The sequence below is a fragment of the Thunnus maccoyii genome, chromosome 7 (assembly GCF_910596095.1).
Source record: "Thunnus maccoyii chromosome 7, fThuMac1.1, whole genome shotgun sequence".
NCBI classification, from domain to species: domain Eukaryota; kingdom Metazoa; phylum Chordata; class Actinopteri; order Scombriformes; family Scombridae; genus Thunnus; species Thunnus maccoyii.
In genome coordinates, this window is record NC_056539.1 from 20634599 (window position 1) to 20657760 (window position 23162).

The 23162-nt window shown below is 39.5% G+C and overlaps 1 protein-coding gene across 4 annotated transcripts in view; it reads right to left on the minus strand.

Moving 5' to 3' along the window:
* LOC121900138 (adhesion G-protein coupled receptor D2) overlaps positions 1-23162 on the minus strand; it is a 98971-nt gene that overhangs the window by 44782 nt on the left and 31027 nt on the right. For all 4 annotated transcript variants that reach the window (XM_042416163.1, XM_042416158.1, XM_042416159.1 and 1 more), the window contains 2 exons: positions 6076-6117; positions 1414-1467 (listed from right to left, as the gene is read on the minus strand). In XM_042416163.1, coding sequence (XP_042272097.1) covers positions 1414-1467; positions 6076-6117 — 96 coding nt within the window. The remainder of the gene's footprint in view (positions 1-1413; positions 1468-6075; positions 6118-23162) is intronic.

A 23162-nucleotide genomic window follows, 5' to 3' on the forward strand; every position in this document is an offset into this window, starting at 1 on the left:
AATTATCCCATTGGGTTAACCCTTCAATCGTTGCAAATAATACAACATATAAACCCCTCTATCTCCGACAAGTGCCATTCATCTTCAAATGACCCCATATGCAGTAACATCGCCAAAGCCTCTTTATCCCTCACCCAGTGAGGCACGATACCCAATCCTATGTTTTACAACAAGGGGATATATAGGGGCATGTGCGGTCATCTAGAGCCAAATGTCTCCTATCTAACCAAAGGACAGGTGGATACAGTATTTCAAACAGGATTTATGGCACAAAATAGCATTAGCTAAAAACCGTCAGGCGGCAGTGATGACTAAAAAACGCATTCTGGTAGCGGAACCCGGCAAGATTGGAAAACTGCCACCACGAGAGAAGAGAGGAAGCAGTAAAAATGACGGTAGATGGGGGGGCCTCACTGATAACATGAGCAGCCTATATATCAACCTGCACCTGATTACAAGGGGCCCCCGGGGGCCCCTGCACCCATGACACAGACACAGACACACACACACACACACTTACTTCAATTTATCTATTTATTTATTTGATTTCTTCCCATCCTTACAGTGTCCATATCTGAGGTGGGGGGGTCAAAAGGAAGAGAGGGCACCATGATGGGGAATACTGGGGGGGTACATATGTGTGGGTGAGGGTGCGGTGGGAGGAGCAGGACAAAGTGTTACTGGCCGTAAAGTGTGACACAACAACCTGAGAACAGGAGTGGAGTTAATGTGATCGTTCATAAGGGACAAGTCGCGTTGTGTGTATATGTGTGCGTGTGCATGTGTGGAAAAGAGTGTGGAGTGACGACAGTGGGTGTCTGTAAATGTGTGTGTGGCATAGGTCTATTTGTGTGTGCTAGAGACCATTAAATAATTTTAAAGTGCTTTGCTTAGGCTATCATCTTCCTAGGTGCACACACAAAGACAGTCACAAACAAACACATACACATACACACAAACACACACACACACACACACCCACAGCAACCCACCGTTTCAGCCAAACAGCAGCATCCAACAAGGTATAAATACTGGCCTGACACTTTAATGTCAGGGGACGGCTTGTCCTGGATTAGAAACTTGTAACCCACCGCGGAGCTTGACATTGCTGGGATGGAGGTGCTGCAATGGGCAGAGTGAGGAGGGGTGGGGTGGGGGGGGGCTATTATGGAGGGTCTATGTTTGATGTATAAGGGCATCTAACATGGACTGTCGACTAGTGAGAGGCTAGCAGATGTACAATGTTGCTTTGTGGCCAGCTTTCATTGGCATTGCTGGAGTGGTGATTTTTTTTTTCCCCTTGAGAAGCAAAGGCTGTAAGGAAAATTGAGTCTGTCACACACACACACACACACACACACACACACACACACACACACACACACACACACAGGAAAATAGAGGATTACATACTGAAAAATTAAGCGCTTTTCTCCTTTCCTTGATCCTGTTGACCGTGCTCCGAACCTGAAACAAAGAGAGAGAGAGAATGGGAGAGAAAGAGATAAGTGTATCTGACACGGCACTCAGTGAAAGACACTTAAAACTAAGAATCTTTCACAGGCAACTCCTCCGAGCATCCAAAGTGTTAAACAGAGAAAGGAGAACAGAATGTGGAAAGAAAATAAAAGATTTGAGCGTTAGTTTGTATGCACTGACAGGCAGTGGTTGGGAAAGTGCGTGTGTGTGTGTGTGTATGTGTGTGTGTGAAGGTGTTCCAGTATGTCCCAGTGGCTAATGGGACTTGAAAGTGACACATAGAGCTGGCAAACTAAGGAGACGACGTCAAGCTATCATCTGTCAACACAGAGCACCGGGACCAACAAATGGAGCTATTGGAGGAGAAGGGACCGCCCTAGCAGAACAGATTACATTTTTATACTCCGGATGAAACAGTGTAGAGCTCGCCGTCATTTAACACGAACAATACCAGACTGCACTGGTTTGAATGTAGTATATTTTATATACATGTAGCAGAGATATACAGTATACATACATACAATTTCAGTATATAGTTGTAATTTAATTTGTAATTTACTTCTTTATTTACCAAACGCGTTGGAAAAAAACACACTTTTGAAAGAATTTAATTTTAAAATGAGACCAAATCATTTTGTAATATTGTCAAAATTGATGCCAATCCAGGACCTTTGTTTACAGAATAGTAATCATTTGGATTAACTTTTATTATATTTAAATGGTAAATTTCAGGTATAATTTTTATTTTAAAATGAGAAATTGTATTTTGTAATTGAACGCATCCAAGTATTCATGGCTGATGAATACTATCGACAAACGTTGTGTGTCAATATATGTTATGTGACATGTAAATATCAAATAATTCATATAATATAAAACAAGACAATAATCCAGCAATTTAATGTGTCCTCCATTGAATAAAAGTTTTGGTAGGATCAAACAAAATCAAAATTGCTTCTACACATCCCTAAAAAAAAAGCCAGAGGGGCATTCAAAACAATATAGGAATATTCAAAAATATATATTTGTCATACAGCTGCAGCTATGACTGAATATTTTCCTGCTAGAAAGTTATATTCCCGAATTTAATTATAATTAAGGATCTGTTGTTTTAGTGCTGTTGATTACTAGTATAATGTAATATAATAAAACTATTAGCGTTCATTTAATATCAGAACATTTTTAATTTTTAATTTTACTACATTCTATGTGTTACTGTAAACAAAAACAGGATAATTATCTGTTTAAGTTTAAAAAAAATCAAATCAAATAAAAAACACACACAGAGCAGCAGGAATTACTCTAAGTTAGTGGTTGAGTTAAGTAGGCTGAAGTCTTGCATGAGAAGCCTCTGGCACCTATCACGTCTGTGCGTGTGTGTGTGTCTGTACGTGCATGTGTTCGTGCACGGTGTCAGCACTCACTGTAAATTTGTAGCGGCTGGGCACTCATCACTACAGCCCGTCCCAGCCCAGCCCACCACGTTAGTGAATATGCATTATGGCTTATGGCTTCATTAAGTCGTGGCATTTTATAAATTATGACACCGCACTGAACACATACACACACACACACTCAGAGACAGCATGTGTATACAGAGGATATTTTGCATACATACCACTGCTGAAGGGGCACATAATGAAGAGAGCCCGAGCCTTGTGACAGGGTAGAATCAACAGCACAAGCATCATGTTTCCAAAACCAGCCTATTATTTCTGACAAGATCCGCGGAAGGCCTTCGACTTGGTGCAGATGTTGGAGAGACACCGTCTTAATGTTATTTAATGGGGGAAGTAAGTCCTGGGAATTTCGTTGATATCAAAAGCAGCATGCGTGCTGAGGCAATTACATGACACAACTTAATTAATCGTTTGACAATGAGGGGAAGGGCATTGTTTTAGATGATCGTTATGTGTTTAAGGGGTTTTGCGCACACTCAAGGTTTCACAATGATGCAAAGCGTGGTTCCCCATGTAAATGGGCGCTAAGCGATTACCATATGAAAGCAGCGCACCCGACAACACCTGCCGACATCCTTGGAGCTGATGGAAATAAAAGGTCATCAAAGCATGGGATTACAAGGTGACCACCAAGGAAAAGCTAATTGCAATGAATAATGGAAAGCTATTGTCAGGTAATTAGCAATTAAAACACCGCATTTAGAGTGTAATAGCAGCAGACGCAGTCTGTCTTCCATGCCATGTTTGCAATTATGGAGCCTGGAAACCCCTCCTCATGGAGTGTTTTCTGTGTTTGATGCAGTGGTTAATTCAGCACCTTTCCTTAGCATATCAAAGTAAAATTTCTTCACACAAATTTGGTTTAAGATTTATTGTATTAGATGAACAACTAACAGCAACTTCGCAAAGTTTTTTCTTCACACTAGAGACTTTGTTACACAGATCTGCCTAACTCGCTTTTGCATACCTGCCATGTGCTACGTCAGCTGTCAATAACACTCCCTCTCGACAGACTCAGCCGAAACACAGTTTGAAAGTGAAACATAATGCTATAGCATAGTATAACCACTTGAAACTTTCTGTCCTCATTACCAGTGTCTCAATGCTAGAGATGACCATTGACTTCTGGATTAGCTGTTCATACATACTGCTCTGTGAAGCAGGTGGCTGTCATGATAATGTAATCAAAAGTGAGGTTACCGTCCCTAGCGATCAAGACTGGTTAGCCTAAATTAATAGACAGAGCAGGAACCCCTCTATCTCACTTTGGCCTCTCTCTCCCACTCTGATGACAGGAAAGAGACAAAAAAAAAAAAAAAAGACGTTTGATCATTCCCATTAAGCGTTAAGGAAATATTTCCTTTTACGTGTCAGTGAGGGTAAAGCCTCAAGCTGGTTATGCTTTTTGTCATGCTTTGGAGAGCAAGTTTAAGATACAAAACAAAAGACGAGCAAGGTGTGAGGGAACAAAAGGAGTCCCCGGAAAGGTGGTGGTGGGGGCTCAGAGGAAGAAAGAGAAATGTGAAGATGTGTATTATTTTATTATTTTCAAACATTAACAAAGAAGTGTAGTCCTTTTGAAAAGTGGAACATGTACTGCTCACAAATTGTGATGACCCCAGGGTCAAGGACAACCTGAGTGTAAGAAAACGAATTCCCAAGCACTAAAAAAGCCACTTAAGCAAGAATGCTGTGTTGATTTATTTTACAGTGTGAAGGGTCAGCCCTCCCTGGCTCTGCATTGTCAGTGCATCGCCTATGACTCAGGGACAGCTCTTCATGCTTTGGAGAGGACATAAGTGAAGAAAAGACTGAGATGAGAGGAAACAAAAAAAAAAGGACAGAAATATAGATGTTAGATGGGACATATCTTCCGGGGTGGTCAGGGGGACCTTAGTGATGGTGATGAAACAACAAAATAAAGCAGTTTGAAGAAAAAGACATGCAAAACAGAAAAGGAGAAGGAGGTTGGACTAATGTATCCCCGACCATCATTTTTGTAGAGCTGTGACACATATTTATATGCTACCAAGCTCTTCAAAAAAGTATACAGTGATGTTTCCATTGATGACATTCAGTCAAAGCAACAACAGGCAAGTGAAAATATGAGATATGTTTGTATTTATCTGAACTGAACATTAGACCATTCCAGACACAGAGGAGACAACTTGTTAAATTTACTTCGGCATGCTGTATTTACAGAATTTAGTTTCGAATTAGAATTAGAACAGTCTTTTTTATTTTACTGCAATATCAACAGTCATCCTTTATTTCCCATATCACATGCATCTTCAGAGTACTGAATATTTACATTTTGTTCAAAGAATACTTTGAAAACAGAGATCAGCAATTCTTGTATTATATACTTCATCAGAAATTTCAGAAATTAATGTTTTAGTTAAATCAGATGCAAAATGTTTTTATGTTTTGAATATTTAACTGTGCAAGAAAGGCAAATCCTTTTCGCATTCTCACTTTCTCCTTAAAGTTTGGAATGTGAGGTGTCTGAAAATGAGAAATAGGCCACAGGTTCAGAAAAAAAAAGTGCTGTATTTTAAGAGGGCTCAGATGTAATATCACCTATGCACATGTAAAGTTAACCCTATTTACATAACACTAAAAGCCATATTTGACCAAGAGTGATTTTCATGAGTCTCATCCATTAAATCATATCTCTCTGTCTTGCCACTCACCCGCTCACCCGCCCTCCACCCCCCAAACAGCTACAGCATATCTAAATGGTAATAATGCAGCATCTAAATACGATATTTCCTCACTCCTTCATTGCATACTGTTGGTTGCATATTGTTTTTCTTTTTTTTGTCCTACTATGGAGACTGCTTGGGGCCCCGCAAAAGCCCTGGCCAGCGGCTTTGTCAGGATGCTAAATGGAGGGCCGTGAGTTTAAAAACTTAAAGAGGCAGTGAAATATTAGCCAATGTGGGTGAGGAATGAGTGGCTGAGAACTGCGGCGTGTCAGTGTTTAATGGTCGGACTCGGATGCATATAAGTTAGTCCAAGCATGAAGGGCAGTGGGACGCTTGCGTGGAAACGATGTCCCCTCCCCTCCTTCCCATCAGAAACTTGTCATTTCTCTCATTCACTCCGACAGCCTTGAGACACAATGCAGACTTACCTCTGTGTTGTACACCCCATATATCAGGAAGATAAAAAGGCCCTGCAAACACAGACAAAGAAAGAGAGAGAGAGAGAAAGAAAGAGAGAAAGAGGAGGACAAAGTTGTTACAGTTGTTTTCTCTCTTATCCTCCCATAAAAAGAACCAGATCAGAAGTAATGAGTGGATTGATATGTACAGGTTGTTTGGATTCTTACTCTATCCGAGCTACGCAGTGCTGTAGTGGACTGCAGTAAAAAGTAACGAGAGGAGAAGCAGGACTTGAAAGAGTACAACTTCTCCAAACTGGGCCACCTCCGTAAGGCTGAGCTTGCATTTGTTTCCTCTACAATACTCATGCTCCTCATTCCAGCCCCCACTGAGCCATCAAAGGCTCAAACCCAAGGTTCCACACGGCTTTATAGAAATAGAAAATCTCAAGTGCCTGTGTTCAGTCTGTGTTCTTAGACACAAACACACACATATACGATTAAGTATGGACACATATGCACATAACACGCAGTCCGTGCATGCACAAACATATGCGGACACGCGTAGTCATAAATTATGAGGATAAAAAAACACAGTATAAACACAAACACATATTAAAAGACACACATACACACACGTACGCAAACGCACATGAAGAGAGCAACTCAGACCAGATGAGACTATCAAGGAAAACCATTGGAGGAAAGCAGAGAAAGAGAGAGACAGAGGAAGCATAATGAAAGAAATGACACATAAAAGAAGATATTACACGTTCACAAAACTCCACGGCTAGTACCCAGGGCCCAAGAATGCCATGCCCTTGGATGCATAAAGGGTGCACTTTTGGTCACAGAAAAACAGCTATTTTTCATTCCAATCCATTGTGGCATCCATTGAATGTACAAGCTGTGCATTCGCCTTCGGGCCATAATGTAATCCTGTTGCCTCAATGGAAATGGTGAGAACAACATTCTCAGAGCACCAATTGAACTGTGCCACAAAAGATGTACCGAGAAAAATAAAAAGGCAGGTAAAATCCTATAAATTTCAAGGCTGAAAGACACAGAAGATTCTTTGATAAGCCAACCGTACGTCGATATGGGTCTAGCTAACACACACACACAAAAAAAAAACTTTTAAAAATACATCTCTTTCATTTCACTGCTCAGACTGTGTCTGTTTTGCTTCATCTTTAAAACGACGGTAAGGACACATCCTGAGGACAGGCAGGCACAACCTGGTCAATGCATCAATCAAGTCGAGTTTGGAGCATCCAATTTTTGCCAGAGCGAGATCACGATGCATCACCATTGACAACATGATTTGGGGGCCCATTCAGAGTGACAGGCTGACGATGGCCGACGATGATGACCTCTAGCCCAAACTACTGCCCATTCACCTCTTACTGGCCGCTCTCCTGTCCTCCAGGGACTGAATTGCCCTGTCTGTCGGGCTGTCAGGTGACACCTTGGGACATCCATCCTCTTTAAACTGACAATTCCAGTCTGACATGCTGAAGACAACAGACGTAACAAGGCATCTCAAGCTGAGATCCGGGTCCTGTGATTTTACCCTCACACAGTACCATCAGTTGTTTGTAATCCTTGATATGACCAAATACAATGCAGAATGTAGCTCAAAGATAGGAAACAAGAAGTTCTATCATTGTTTCAGAAATTCATAGTGATGGCAAATACAGAGTAATAGAGGCCACAGATTATTTGATGTCCCCTTGACTACTTTGCCTTAATCCATACATAACCTCACTTCTTTCTACCTCCACAAACAGATATTTTTCATTGTCAAACTTGTAATTTTTAGCCCTAACAGATATTGCCTCAAGTGACATCACATGAAGAAATGAATCAGACTTCTCACACATGCGCAGCAGTACTCCCCAGGACCTGTACAGACATTTTTATGTGAAAGTGGTTACGGGGCCTTTTTGTGATGTTTCATCACATAGTTAATGATCCCAGCAGGAAGGCCTTTTTGATATCAAATAAACCAGGACAAAATCTTGAAAATCTTTGAAATCAATACCCAGATGCCATCAAGGAAGCTGGCTCTCTTGACATTTTAACATTGAAAAAAAATTAATTTTTACTATTGTTTCTTCTGCTTATGTGCTTAGATCTTTTGGAGTATTCTTTGGCGTGGGTCAGGAACCACTGTTCACGTGGGCCAGCAAGGTCCAGTAAAATAAAGTATGGGATATAGGTTCATTATAACCATTGAATTAAGTGAATATTCCATTGAAAGGTTTATAAACTACAAAAATAACTATTTAAACTGCACATCACCAGCAGTGTGTGTCACAAAAGCATCCTGATTGATATGGTGTTTCCAACAGAATACTCATTATTACTGTGTACTTAAATCCTCTGTTAGGGTTAATGAAGAGGTTTAAATAATGGAGGAAGGCCATTATAAAAGAAAATATGATTTTCATTTTTAGTAAATATATTTTAAATTACAACCAATAATGTTTATTGACTGCTACTTATAACCAATACATTGTACTGAGTTTGTCATACTGTTGTCATACAGTCTCATATACACGTAAATACGCATATGCACAAGCACACAAATACAGTAACAGACAGTGGGTGGTTAATTTGCAACAGATACCCCATTGTATTGCATTAGAATTACAATTTCCAACTTATTGTTGCAATTTGATTATCATGTTTTTGATCATTCCTCTTATTTGTAATTAATCTTTTGTTGTGTAGTGAACAAAGTGGGGAGAATATACTGTGCACATTAGGAAAAATGATCTATTAGAATATAATTGAGTTAAAAATAAGTGGCAGCACAACAATAATGATGGATTGTTTAAAATGTTAATTCATTAATATTCCCACTAAAAACAAACAGAGAGAAAAATGGGGCGCATTATTTAAATGCATGTGTGCTTTTATAAACTCAGTCCTGTTTCTTTTGAACTCTGCGGCAAATGCTACAAATTTATGCAAAAGATGAACGCAGTTGCTTTCAAAGTATTGCTATACTGTACATCAAACAAGGGAGCATAAATTAATTAGCAGCCAACTAATTAGGGAACAATTGTATGTTTAAAAAGTTAAAGCCAACAAACACTGTGTTTGACCAAAAACATTATCACCCCAGAGAAATGTACCATGTTGCAATGCAAGACAGAAAATAGCATTTGTTAAACGAATAAGGGGCCGTTCAGATGTTGCGTCTAAAAACGTGTGGAAAACGCCAGCCGTGCCGCTTTCATCCTTTTATCCAAGGTACTTAATAGGTTGCGCTACTGTTGCACCTGCCATTACAAAGCAACGAACACCACTTGTCTCCTTTTGGTTTTTAACAGCGGTTGGCAACGGTTGGCAACTAGCGGTGGTTGACCTTTCAACCGGATGTTGTGATGTCCTTGGGTCAAGTAAGTCCTGTGGAGCTGATTCGATTAATTCTTATCACATGACTTGTGGTGCACTTGCTGCATTCGAAAAAGTTGAGAGTTTTCCAACTCAATGCACCGCAGACCATATTGAAAAAAACAGATGATCACTTCCGGTTTTGAGCACGCTTGTCGCGCGTTTCCATTGAAAATAATCAATTTGTGTGCACCAAATACACAACATCTGAACAGCCCCTGAGGGTGTTGATTCTTATCAGTTGCTGAGATCTTTGTCTGAGAAAGCAGGGAGAACACATCCAGGTCAGAAATCGATTACTCATAATAATTCAATTAAATCAGGCTGCGTTGCTTCTAACCCCCATACTGTTTACAACTGGTTGTTTGTGACATTGACAACCTCCTTTTGAACAATCATCACATTCTGCCTTTATTGTCCTTGTAACTCACTCTGCCTAAGAGCATCAACTGAATGCATTTGAATGTTAAAGGAGACCAATCAACTGCTGGTAATATTTGTAATAAAGGCTTTGTAAATGTGTGTACTTAATAGCTTTATGGTACAACAAATTAATATAAAAAGCTTACTTTCCTCAAACGTCAAAAGCTAGAGATCTTTTTCAAATAAAGCAATTCTTATAGCCTGTCCATTTACATTGACAGCTCTTGTATTATTAGGTGAAATGCAGTTTGAATTTACATGGTTAGTGTACTGATTCAGTTGCCAGTGAGCAGAACTGATTGAGGGCCTTTCACATTTTTAAGAGATAGAGATTTCATGAAGAGACAAAGTGAACGAGCAGGTAGGAGTTCAGTGTTTAGTTAAAGGATACTTCAATAGAAATCAAGGCTGTTGATGGATATAATACCTGCTGGGTAGCATAAAAGGCTTCATTTTTTTTATCACTGACATAATGTAAAGTCTAAATTTAGTTCAAAATGGAATGTGCTCATCATACAAATTTATATATTTAAAAAAAACATGTACAGAGGTAATCCCATCTGCCACAAAAAAAATCAATTACATTTTTTGTATTATTTTGTATCACCTTATTTATCTATTTATCTAAATATGGATGGATATGGATGAAAATGCTGCTGTCTATTACTTTTGTTCAACACTTTTGTTGATACTCCAGCAGAGAAAGGGTCTCAGGGTTAACAAACTCCCCCCATGCAGATGTCCAGCAGTCATACAAACCACTGCAACAAGCATGGCTGGGAACATGGATAAATCCTCTTTAAATCCCATACATCAGCCCAAAGTTTCCACAGCACAAATACCATCTTTATTCTGAGAGGGAGCACACTGCACCAGCACTGTGGAAAAAATTCTGTGTCCTTATTATTTTGTGACAAGAAGCAGAGACTTTACTTTTCATTAGGAGAGCTCACCTGCCCTGTTTTATACACGTTCCCCCTGACCCCATCACTGCAATACCAACAATAACAAAACACACATGCACAGTGTTAGTCCCTCCACCTCTCTTTCTGTGTTACAAATAATTACTCGGTGAGTAATGTCTCTATATATTTACACCCTCCTTTACCTTTCAGCACCCCTATCCCCCATCTCCATCAACCTCCCAAATGTGAAAAGTTAAGGAGCACAGCGTTGGCAGGTAAAACTCTCAGAAAACAGCCAGTTTATGACATTGTCCTTGGGAACTAAATTTTCAATGTACAGATATGAAAACTGTGATTAAGCAGGGAGGGCATTGTCTTGGCAAGTAGAGAGAGAGAGACTGGGAGACAGGGCAGCTTTCTCTTTCTTGCTGGAATATATTGCTGCTGTCAGCTTAGCTCTCCCTTTTGTATGGGGGGGAAGGTGGGGAGTGGGGGGGGTAAGAAGTTAACATGAGGTATAATAACAACTGTTAAAATTCCTTTTTTTTAAAATTTTGTTGCTTTTTTGGAAGAAATAAATGATTTCTGGTAGTAATCTGCATACAGTGATGTATAATAGATGCAGCTTGTGGTTTGTCTTTATCAGTTTTAAGTTTATGGTGGCAGTCACTCTCATGACTAACACAATGGAATATTTTCTACATTGGTGGGATTTTGGGTGTTCAAGTCAAAAGCTTGTAATCAGTTCCACTATTCAGAATAGAAAGTGTCAGGCCTGTAGCCAGCTATAGTCATATTCAATAAGATGTCTTTTGTGTTAATCCAGTAGTAAAGGATTGTAACTGAAGGCTATTTTTTCAGCGCTTCAAGAAGACTGAACTTTTTGCCTCCCCAACAAGTAATGTAAATGAAGTCATTTATAAAGGGGCTCTGCCTTAGGCACCCCCTTACCCCTTGGGTCCCTGCGCCTGTGCCCATTTGGTGCAGGTTGGCCTGGTGGTTAATCTTTACATGGTGCTTTTGCCAGCATTATAATTTTTCCTGATCTGCCACCTCTATGGTTAAAGCTCACTCACTTTCTATGTCTTTGTAGCCACGGGAGTCTACATGACTTAAACTTTATCATGTAAATTTCGTCATCTGCCTATCCTTAGTGAGGTTTGGTTAATAGTGCTATATGTTTAGCAGTAAGACAGTGTTCTCATTGACTTTAAGTTATGTGTGAAAAAACACAACCCCCTCATTCAATTGAATGATACCAGTCCGGTGTCACAGCAGGGGTTTCAAAATTCAAAAGAATTTCCTCCATTGGTACGGCACGAAGTAAAACGTTAGTTTGGCTGCTTGAGCAAGTTTCACTCCATCTCAGCGTTCCATATCTAAATAAAAACATACAAAAACCTTTCATAAATGAGATAGCTGTATTTGGTTACTTTCTTTTAAGTAATTGTAAACCACATGTTCCACACACTTCTTAGCAGAATTTCGGGTACTGCCATTGCTCAATGTCAAAAATGATTTATATTTGTCTAACTCTACATCAAAATCAAAATAGATATACTTTTTGTTCAATCGGGCCGACTGCTTTCCCTTAAGCAGCTGAAGACCGCAACCTCCACATCCTTTCAGTGAATTCCAGGCTTCAGTGTCACCCGAAGCCAAAACTGAGAGCTATTTGAACAAGTTGGACTCAACGTCAAAAATCCCAGCCTAAATTCAAACACACAGAGACACTTTTCACAAATAGAGCTATCTGCATCCCTACTTGGCGAAAAAAGGGGAGGAAAAATTCTGCCCTCACACCTGGTAATCATTACGGAAATGAGAGACAGAAGAGGTTAAAACGCTGTGATGGGGGAAAAAGAAAAGAAATTCACACTTCTGCGCTGGGACTTGCTAATGTCTCTGACCCCTCCATGCATAAACAGTTTAATTAACATGTATACATAACTTTCACTTTAACTGCTCATGGCATGTCAAATCAAAATGTCTGTCAGAGCTGTGAAACAGGGAGTTGATACTTTGCAGGTCCTCAGTTCAAATCCAGCTCTGTGTAACTGCTCCAGCTGGCCAGAGAAGCTGGCAAGAAGACATGAAGGCAGACAGACAGGCAGGTAGACGGGCAGGCTGCCACCTTGTCAGTTTGATGAGATAAACACCTCCCAATAAAAGCCTTAACACCCAGATGAGCTTTGCTCAAGCCAAGCAAGAGGCAAGACAGTATTATGTTTTTGGTGGAAAAAGAAAATACAAACCAAACACAGAAAAGTGAAGAAATTAGGACTCAGTGTTTTCATTAAGTCTAGCAGATTTTAAAAAATCCAGGTGGCATCAACTCATAGTGGTGGCATTGACCATGTACATGTTAAAGTGGTAGTTCACATAATCCAGACAATTTGGAATTGATTTCGTTTTTATTTTAAGGTGTTTTACAGCTTTTTAAACAATGGCCAAAGCCAAAAATGTCCACCCAGTGTCATTAAAATCTATGCAATTCTCTCTGTGTACATGTGTCTGTCTTTGTGAGGGTGGATCGGGGTCAGAGTTTTCATCCTGTTTCCATCCTGTTGTACGTTATTAGGGAAAGAGGATCAGTCAGTCTTTGAGTAGAGCTATTAGGACTCTCCCTTTCTCTTTCCCACACACACATCCAGTCAGTTGGGCTGTCACATCGAGAAGGGGACCCCCAAGCCAGCCTGCCTCTACAGAGTGTACTGCTACAGAGGAAAACTGAGATTGTACACACACACACACACACACACGCATACGAACAGGCACACACTGAGGCCAGCAGCAACACCAGCACTGGTGTGTGATGGCTCAGGAGAGGAGGGAGAGTTATTAGCTTAGCCCTGAACCACCTACTTAATATAGGGGCCGGCGGTGATCACTAACAGAGCCTGGCAGAGGTGACAGCTTTTGGCCCTGCTTGAGGAAATCCAATTGAAAAGCAGCCAAGAGGAACAACAAGCCGAAACAGATGTTGCTCGCTACCACCGGCGCAACTTGGGTACACACAACCCAGCGGCAACAAACCGCGATGGCAGGTCTGACACACAAACATACACACACACACACACACACACACACACACACGGCAGACACAGAGAGTGGAGCGCACACACATACACTGTAGAGCCACATGAAACTGCAAAACAGCAGCATGTGCGAAGGAAAAAAAAGGAGTACCAGAAATGTCAATAAATGCATTAGTTGTACACAATGCACACAAGTAATGATTTGTGAAGCTCATACTTGATGCCATTTCCAGTTTTTACACTACTTATCGTATTTTCATAATCTGACTTTCACCCTGACTTTTGTATTACTAATGTTTTAACCAAATTCTCAGCTGTTAATATAATATTAAAATATTATAAAATAGTAACATGTGACTTAATGTTTTTTTTTAAATAATCAATATATCCAATGAGCTCTAAAGTCCCTCAGAAAGAGAAGTTTTACATGTTATCAGCTTGATGAGTGCTGCTTGAAACTGGTCACCAGTACTATTTCAAACAGATAGAAATGGCATTATGAAATTAAAAATAAAATAAATTACAACTTTAAATTAAAAAGAAAATAACATTATTCAGTATGTTAAAATATAACACTTGCGCACCTACACAAACACACACATACTGGGCTTTTCCCACTTAAAACATGATTTAAGGTTCCATAAACTCTATCAATCCAGGGTTAGTGAGGATTTTTTTTTTTGTTATTATGGTGGAGCTCAAAAAACCCTGGCTGCTAAACCCAAAATGAAATTAGGAGGGGAGAAAAAAAAAAAAAAAATCAAGCAAGAGTTTGGAAGGTCTGTTAAAAGCATCTATATACAGTATATGCAGTGGCCAGAACAAAACCTTTCCCCCCTGAGAATAGACCCACCGAACCATCCATCCATCTATCCCTCCTCACTTCTTTTTTAACATCTCTGGCAGGGCATCTCAATGAAAACACAACACACAGGCCCTCAAATCATTACAGCCCCTTGCTCTAATATTAATTGAGTTTGGCAAGGCTGACCATGCCTCAGTCATAATAACATTCATTTATTTTTTTCTATTACAGCTACTGCAAGAGAGCAAGGAAGAGAGGGGCAGAGAGAAAGATAGAGAGAGGGAGGGGGGGGGGAGAATGGGCTAAAATCAATTGTGACATATCTTTATTGCCAGTCGATGACAAATGACAACACATTTGCCATTGCTCTGGCATTGTGTCAGTGTGTGTCCTATCGATTTTACATCAGACGGACAAATGTTATTGATGAAGTGCCCGAGTAACAGATGAGCACTCTATTTTACTTGTTTTAATGTTTAAATAAACCAGTATGACGGGGGGTTATAGACTTGCGCACTGGCTCTTTCCTTTCGCTAATACACGATATTTCTTTCTTTAACATTTACTCAATTCCAAGGTGTTTACATAAAACGGGTCTGTTGCGAGAGCGATGGGAGTGGGTAACTACACCCTGAAACTGATCACACTGCACACATGTGGTAATGTGATGGAGGGAGGGGGGTTAAAGAGAGCACGAGAGAGAGAGTGAACTGTAAACAAACTAGCTTTTAAACAAGACAATTTAGGGTTGCGTGTCTTAGGCGCCAAGCAAAACATAGCCATGGAAAACTGATACAAACTTTTAACACATGGGTCAAAGCAGGAGTCTTTGAACTGGTGAGGGAAAGTGCGCTGCCAGTGCAGAGAGCTGTTTAATTAAAAATACTAAGGTATCCAACAGGCCTTTCTGGGGCGCCCCCTTGTCAAATTGTATGAGATCCCGCTGTCAATCTCCCTGGGTGTTTTCTAATTGCATAGTTTTCCACTGACAGAGGGGAAAAAATGCAAGTACTGAGAAACAGCAGCTGGGGATTGGGTTTGGTTTATAGTAACTGTACACATGGACACACATATGCGTGCACACATTTGCGTATACACACGCTTTCTTAAACTGTACACAAGGTTAATGATACTGGCTGTGTAGACACACTGTGCATACACATTCAGTACTGTAGATGTGATTAACATACATGATTGTATACACATATACTGTATGTATCCAAATGTAACATACAAATATATGCATATAAATCCATAAACAAACATGTGCACTCAGACAGACTTACACTACAACTTCTTATTTATGAGCCCACTTGTCTCCATGACTGTCCCCCTAACTAACACACTTTCTCATTCAAGTGAAAGGAAAGGTGTGTCCAAACTTTTGACTGGTACTGTAGTTCAAAAAGGTGTGGATGGGGAAAAATTGATTTTCAAAAGAATTGTGATTTTTATCTCCTACGATTCTGAATCGATTCACATAATCCAAAAATCAATTTGTGTGCGTCATTGACAATGCTATGTTGACAGAACAAAAAGGGGAACTCAACTGCAAGAGGACAGCGCAGCACCCACACGGTATACACACCAGAGTTATCTGATAGTTTATTTTCAAAGAATGCAAGTGCTTGGGGACATTTTGGATATAATAACTGAATAATTAGCTTTGTAAGATGAAGGTGAAGTATTTTATGAATACTTCATATGCCATCATCCAGAGACTAACTAGAAAGAAAGAAAATAACTTTGTCCATAGTCTGTTTAATTTCAAATGACCTGCAGCTGATGCTTACAAATTACTGTATCTAACTTTAAAAAAAAAGAAAGTTGAATCAGTTGCTAGTATCAACAGTTGCACTTACACGGTCCTTACATATCAGACTGTGACCCTCCACACATTTTGATAAAAAGCGTGTTTGTCCCCAAGATCTCATCCTTAGCGCAAGTATCCCTCTCTGGCTTCCCACCAACAAACACCAAACAGCCAAAGGTACAGTTTACTGGAATTAAACTGAGGTTTAGAAACACTAGAAAAACGTTGGTAAGAAATTTGGACCTGTGCCACCTGTATGCCAACAGGGCCTCAGCTTAGCATTTTCTTATGCGAGTGTGCTTGTAGAGACAAATATGTGGAACCGTGTTTTTTGCTCGGAGAACAACGGAATGTTTGCCCTTGGTCTATTCTTCTTGTGCAATGTGTTCAGTTTTTCATATGCATACATTCATAGGCATGAAAACAAATTTAAAATCACCTGACAGAAACATGTGCGCACACAAACACATACACCCTTACACAAACACTGCAACATTTGAACATAGCACCTAAAATTGCGCTGCTGAAAAGACTGTGTTGCAGTGCCCTTGACTAACAATGACAAATGGATGCAATATGCAAAGTCTGAACAAGATGCTTTTGGGTACAAAACAGGAAAAAGATTGTTCCAGGTACCATTATGGGATGCGTTTGCTCTGCTGTCTCCCAGCTGAGGTGAGCCGAGCTGAGGTTAATGGCATGTGTCAAGATCAAGAAGTGTGTAGGTGAGTGTGTGTGATGTATATCCATAAAGGTGTGTGTGAGAGAGAGACAAAGACAAAAACAATGTCAATGTGAGTATCTTGTGCTATATTATTGCATTGTATCTGTGACCTTGTATTTGTTAGGGATGTAACTGACTACAGATATATTATTTGGATATAAAGAGATAATGCATTCTAAACAGACACAAATTGTATCTGAATGTGTGTGTTATTTTAATTCAGTGAGTGCTTCAAATCCTCTTGAGCCACAATTCTAAATGCCCAGTGCAGATTTTTATCTTTATCTATGTTTCTAAACTGAGCTGTAAGTAAGACAAAAATGATCCTACATTTTAAATGAATCTTAAAAAGTCAGGATATTTTCAAACTTTTAAAGTTTAATTGGTCAGTAGCTCAGAAAACTGTGGTGAAAGTACAAGTAAATCCTAAAATTAACAGAAATTTACAATTTCAAAGTGAATCAGAAATAACCTTGTTTCTGTGTGTGTGTGTGTGTGTGAGTGTATTATGTGGGTCGTATGTGTGGTTCTGTGTCTGTGTCCAGGTACACGAGTCTGCATAAGTCTCTGTATCACAGGCGTGTGTATGTGTGTATGTGCGTGTATGGGTGTGTGAATGTGTGTGCATGTGTGCTACAGCACCACCACGATGGCAGGGTGTATCCATCATGATAAACCGGCAGACTCGGCGACTGTCACATGCAATCACACTTCACTACGGTTCGCAGGACTTCAAAGTGAAAATGAATGGTAGTTCATCGACATGAAGACTTCATATATCTTCGTTTTTTTGCATTCTCTCTCTTTTATTTTTTGGAAGAGACTTGTCTCTTTTCTCCCAGCCCCCTTTTGTTGTGAGGATCACTTGTGTTTTTGTCACTGTCTGAAATGCATGGTGGGACACATGGATTTTGAAAAAAAGAAATCTATTCCATCCATCATTTTCAGTTCACTCAGAGATTTTAATCAGTAACTCTCGGGTTTTCACTCAAACTTGACACTTAACGCTAAAAATTGATTTCTTCAGAGTTTGCATGAAAATGGTTTCAAGGTTTGAAATTCGCTTTTCCCATATTTTCAGTCACAGTTCACAATTAAGATTACATTTACATTCGGGATAGAGCATGTGTGCGGAAAGTTGTTGTGGACTTTAATCTGCATTGTTTTGTGTGACCATTGGAGGTCACATAGAGCCCAAAACAAACTCAGCAATGACGATTTATTACCTAATCAAGTTCTTTTGATTTGTGCCTTGGCAAAGTTTTCCTACCTCCATTTCAACAGGAACAGAACATTTCAGTGCTGATTTCGTTAGCAACTCCATGTCTCTTTAGCTTACTAGATGTTCAACTTCTCCACTGTGTTATACCTGACCAGTAATGTACAGTTGGCTTTGGTGAGCTTGTGGGAGCTGCCAATGATTATAAATAACCAGGTGTTAAAACCAGAAAACCAAAGCTGACAAACTTATGGACAGAGAGAATGATATCACCAAAACATTTTATTTTAGTTTAACAATGAGCTGAAAGTGGCTGTGAAGAGCAGAAGATTGGACTGTTGTTTTTCCTTCAGACAGGTAATGAAACAAGAAGCCACTTGATTAGATGCTAATATAATAAATATGATTGTTTACATTTTTAATATTTCCACACAGTTACTCCTTCAGAGTCTATTAAGTGTAATACTGTTGATCTGATCAAATTTTATATGAACATATCATTCAATATTTCTTAAGTAATACCTCACAATTTCTAAAAAAGACACACCGTGATGGTAATGCAGCAAATGACGGAAAAAAAACCCTTTTAAGATTAAAAAATCTACATGGCATTAAACTATAATTCAACATGGCAAGTGTTAAATGTGATAATCATCAAATTTGTAACCACTTGAAAGTCAAATGAGCCATAATAATGCCAGTGCTGCAGCTGCTTCAGCTCTCTCGCACCACGGCAAGGCTTGCCTTTAATCTAGTAATGACTCTGAAATGACACTGTGCTTTAAAAAGCTGCAGAGATGAGACTATAGGTCTCTCTGCTTCCCTCCCTCTCTCTCTGCCCCGGCTCAGACCCTGCTCTCGATCTCCGAGCTGTGTGATTGGCACATGCTTTCACTTAATGAGGGATAATTACTAAGGAAAACAAGTGGGAGACCACATCTGCTCAGTGTAAAAAGAAGTCCAGGCCTGGTGCAATCTGTCAGACAGGGCTTTCAGGTTGTGTGTGAATGTTTTACCCACCTTCAGCGGCCTCCCAGTCCTACACAAACCCTCCAGGACCCTCCCTCCACCCTATGCTGACAAGAAGCAGATTAATAGGAATCAGCATGTGGCTGTAAACACTCAGCGGGAAGAGTGTATATCTGTGTGTGTTGACGCGCATAGGAAATGACCCAGGGTATCTGTCGGGGACAAGCCAGGGGCCACAGCAGGAAGGGCAAGAGGCCAGTGGGGACGATCAACATCAACATCCCAATCAGTGTCCTGCTGCCAGAGCTGTTGTTCTCCAGCTCCAATCGTCACTGTTGTGTTTACTTTCACACAATGCTATAATGGTAGTAAAATACATAGGTAGCCACCACTGCTCCCCAGACACCTCCACACAATGCCCATAAATCATCTCCACATGGGATTTACATTGTGCTAAAAAGGTCTCTTAATGACCTGCCCATGTTTACAAGTAGTTGTCTTGATTATATTGTAAGGCTAGCACCATAAATCAAAGTTTAACAGACCTTTTTCATATTCAAAGTAAGTACAGTCAAAAATACATTTTGTTTGATTGATAAGATAATTTATTGCATTTTCAGATAGAAATCAATTTAAACACTCAACACATCATGACTGGGTTTGGTTGTGATATACTGCACGCTCATGTCAATCATCTGGCAACTATCAGCCAATGATACTAACTATTCTGTAGGTGAGGACTTGCTCTTGACAGCCGACTCTCGACAGAGGACGATATTTCAAACCTTCCCCCGCATTTATATCTTAGCAACAATGAAAAATAATTAAAGAAAGCAGTCACATTCACACCTCTTCCATCTTCTGGTTCATAAATGCCAACAAAAGTAAAAAATGAATTTACAACTTTATATTAATGTGGATGAATATATTAAACAGCAATATTATTTTGCTTGTTTAGCTTGTGTTTTGTTTTAATCAGGTCCAGATGATTATCATAGCAACTAAATACTGTATCAAATTATATTGTGGGATAGTTCTTTAAAATGCCACTGACATTATCGATTTCAACATAAACAGCGACACCTGTGCCCTACTTTTTTTAGTTTTGAGCTGACAAAACCTAAATCCTGTCTAAATCTAGAAACTAAAAGTTTTCAAATTCATTGAATTTATAGTCACTTGTCTCAAGTATATGTTTTATGAACAATTAAATATCAAATTCATCTTGAACAGCTATTTAACAATAAAAATCTTAAAAACGGTAGACCATTTAATGGGGATCGATTCAACTGCTTTTACTTGTCTTAGGTAAACTGCACTGCCTCTCATTTCATAAACTAGTCTGTAAGACAATTAATCAATTATTAATCTCTTAACTCGATAAAAAGCAGCAGAACACATGTACATTTTCCATCTACTGAAATAATTTTGAAAGAGAGGCAGAGAGACAGCGCCGTTTATTTGCTTTAACCTTAATGCAGTGAAAAGAAAATGGCTCACATGTAAATTGGCACTGATATTTGACAGCCTTTTAACCTCCCGACACCCTCACCCCCCCTCCTCAACCCCATCCCACCAACTCCCTGCCACCCACCCACTAGAAGAACAACAGGGTTTTGCTTTCTTGCCCTGTGCTGACCCAGTTCTCGCTAATTACCCACAAAGTATACATCAAAGCCGGGCAAATCTACAGATCTGCTGCAATGTGGCAGAGTAAGGGAAACCAGGACTATCCCTAACCTAGTCACCAGCAGCCGTCACAGATACGTATGTGTGTGCGTGGTGTGTGTGTACACGTGTGACACGGTGTCAGCCGATAAAAAAGGCATGGCGGTGAACTTATAAATAGAACGGTCATTGTTTCGACGTGGGTAATTTCAGGCGTCAAAGTTTTCCCTGACACTGTCGGCTGTTTGGGTTGGATGAGGGGAGGAAGGGGATGTGGAGGAGTGAGATCACGAATTTGGAGTCAGCTGATGTGACAACAAGCCTTTTGACACACACATATACACACATAAACAAAAACGTAAACCATACAGATATAGAGATATATCAGAAAATGCATCAATGCTGGGATGAAAATATACAAAAACATGCAACAAATAGGCAAATGCATGTACGTACTCCGTCTCTCTCTCTCTCTCTCTCTCTCTCTCTCTCTCTCACACCCACACACACACACACACACACACACACACACACACACAGGTATGGCGAGGCAGGGGCAAGGGGGATGGTTTGCTTTCTTATGACACAGACTATTACTAAATTGAGCTGGCAGGTAATTCTAAGGCAAATAAATGCCAGCGGGTTTAACACAAGGAGAGGTCTTAGGGGTGGTGGCGTGAGCAATGACAGGAATTCTCTCGCCTCTTTTGACAGGAAGCCTATTATTCTCACTGCTTTATTTTCCCAGGCCAGACCAGATTTTCAAAACTGATCTCTCTGATAGTATTACACCGACCCCCCTCCCCCCCACCACCGAAAAAATCAGCCCTTCCTAATCTGAATTACTTCACTTTTGCTGGTCCGTGTCTTTACTCTTAGACTTATATATTTATGGTGGAAGAGAATAAAGGTGGATTTTTTTTTTTCACTGACTCGTTTTCAGTTAATTTCAAGGGTACTTAGGTGACCGTTTTTACAAGGGTTTTTCTGTACAAAAACCTTGATACTAATATCTTGAATTAAGCCTCCGTCTGTAGGAAATCCTCCCTTAAAGAAGGTGAACATAAAGCATTGTGAAATGTGCAACAGAGCTCTAATGTTCAAACTTTAAAAAAAAAAACACACATACAAAAAAAACTCCATAAAAATACAGCAAAAGATGAAAAGAGACAAAAGGGAAAAAATAAGTACAAGTTGAGACAAAACACACTATAAATATACTACTTAAAAAAGCTGTGCTACATCCTCATTATAAGTGCCATCTCAGAGAAGCATGGTGGGAGTCAGTGCTGACCTTGGTATCCCGTTTGAATATTGTTTTAATGCCGCGGCTGGTAATTGAGGATGCAACACAAACAGTGGACTCTTTTTCAAAGGGAAAGTTATTTTCCCAGGCAATGGGAATGCAAACAATCATGTCGTGCATTTATTTGTTTTTCAAACCTACCTCATAATTATCCAAGACACTAATTAAAATATGGATTTATAAATAAATCTCCATGATTTTACCTATGACTACATTAACTTAAAAGTTTGCATCAGCCTTCCACCCTCGTTTGTTTTCTTTAATTCGTTCAGGAAATCTTTAGTTTTGACACAATATTTGTAATAATCTTATTAAAATGTCTATTTTAAAATCAGTATTAACTACAGGCTACTATTAATGTGAAATAATATTTGTATAATATGAGAAATATAATTTTTTCAGATTAATTTTGCAAATTGCTATTTTTTCCATATTGAGAAACTAAAAATGAGTGAAAATTAATTAGTTCATTAAGTATGTATGTATATAAATATATATATGAGTATATAAAGTATTAAGTATTTTTATAAAGTATATATACCTGTATGTAGCCATTCATCAAAATTTTTAACTATGTCCTACTAATCAGTTTGTCAAATTAGTAGTCACCTTTGACAATATGAAGAATGCAAAATAACAGTCGATAAAGCAGCTGAAGTGTTTATGTGCTTTTGATAAAGATCACCCTCCGACAAGTACATATTATCCAAAGTAGCTTACTGTCCCAGTTCATCGAGTAAACTCCACTCCACTGGGCGAGCTGGTCGTTGTTTTAGATTGCGTGTGATGTGAGGACGTCGAGGGAATATGCTTCCTGCTTTCTCAACAAATGCAAAATGAAA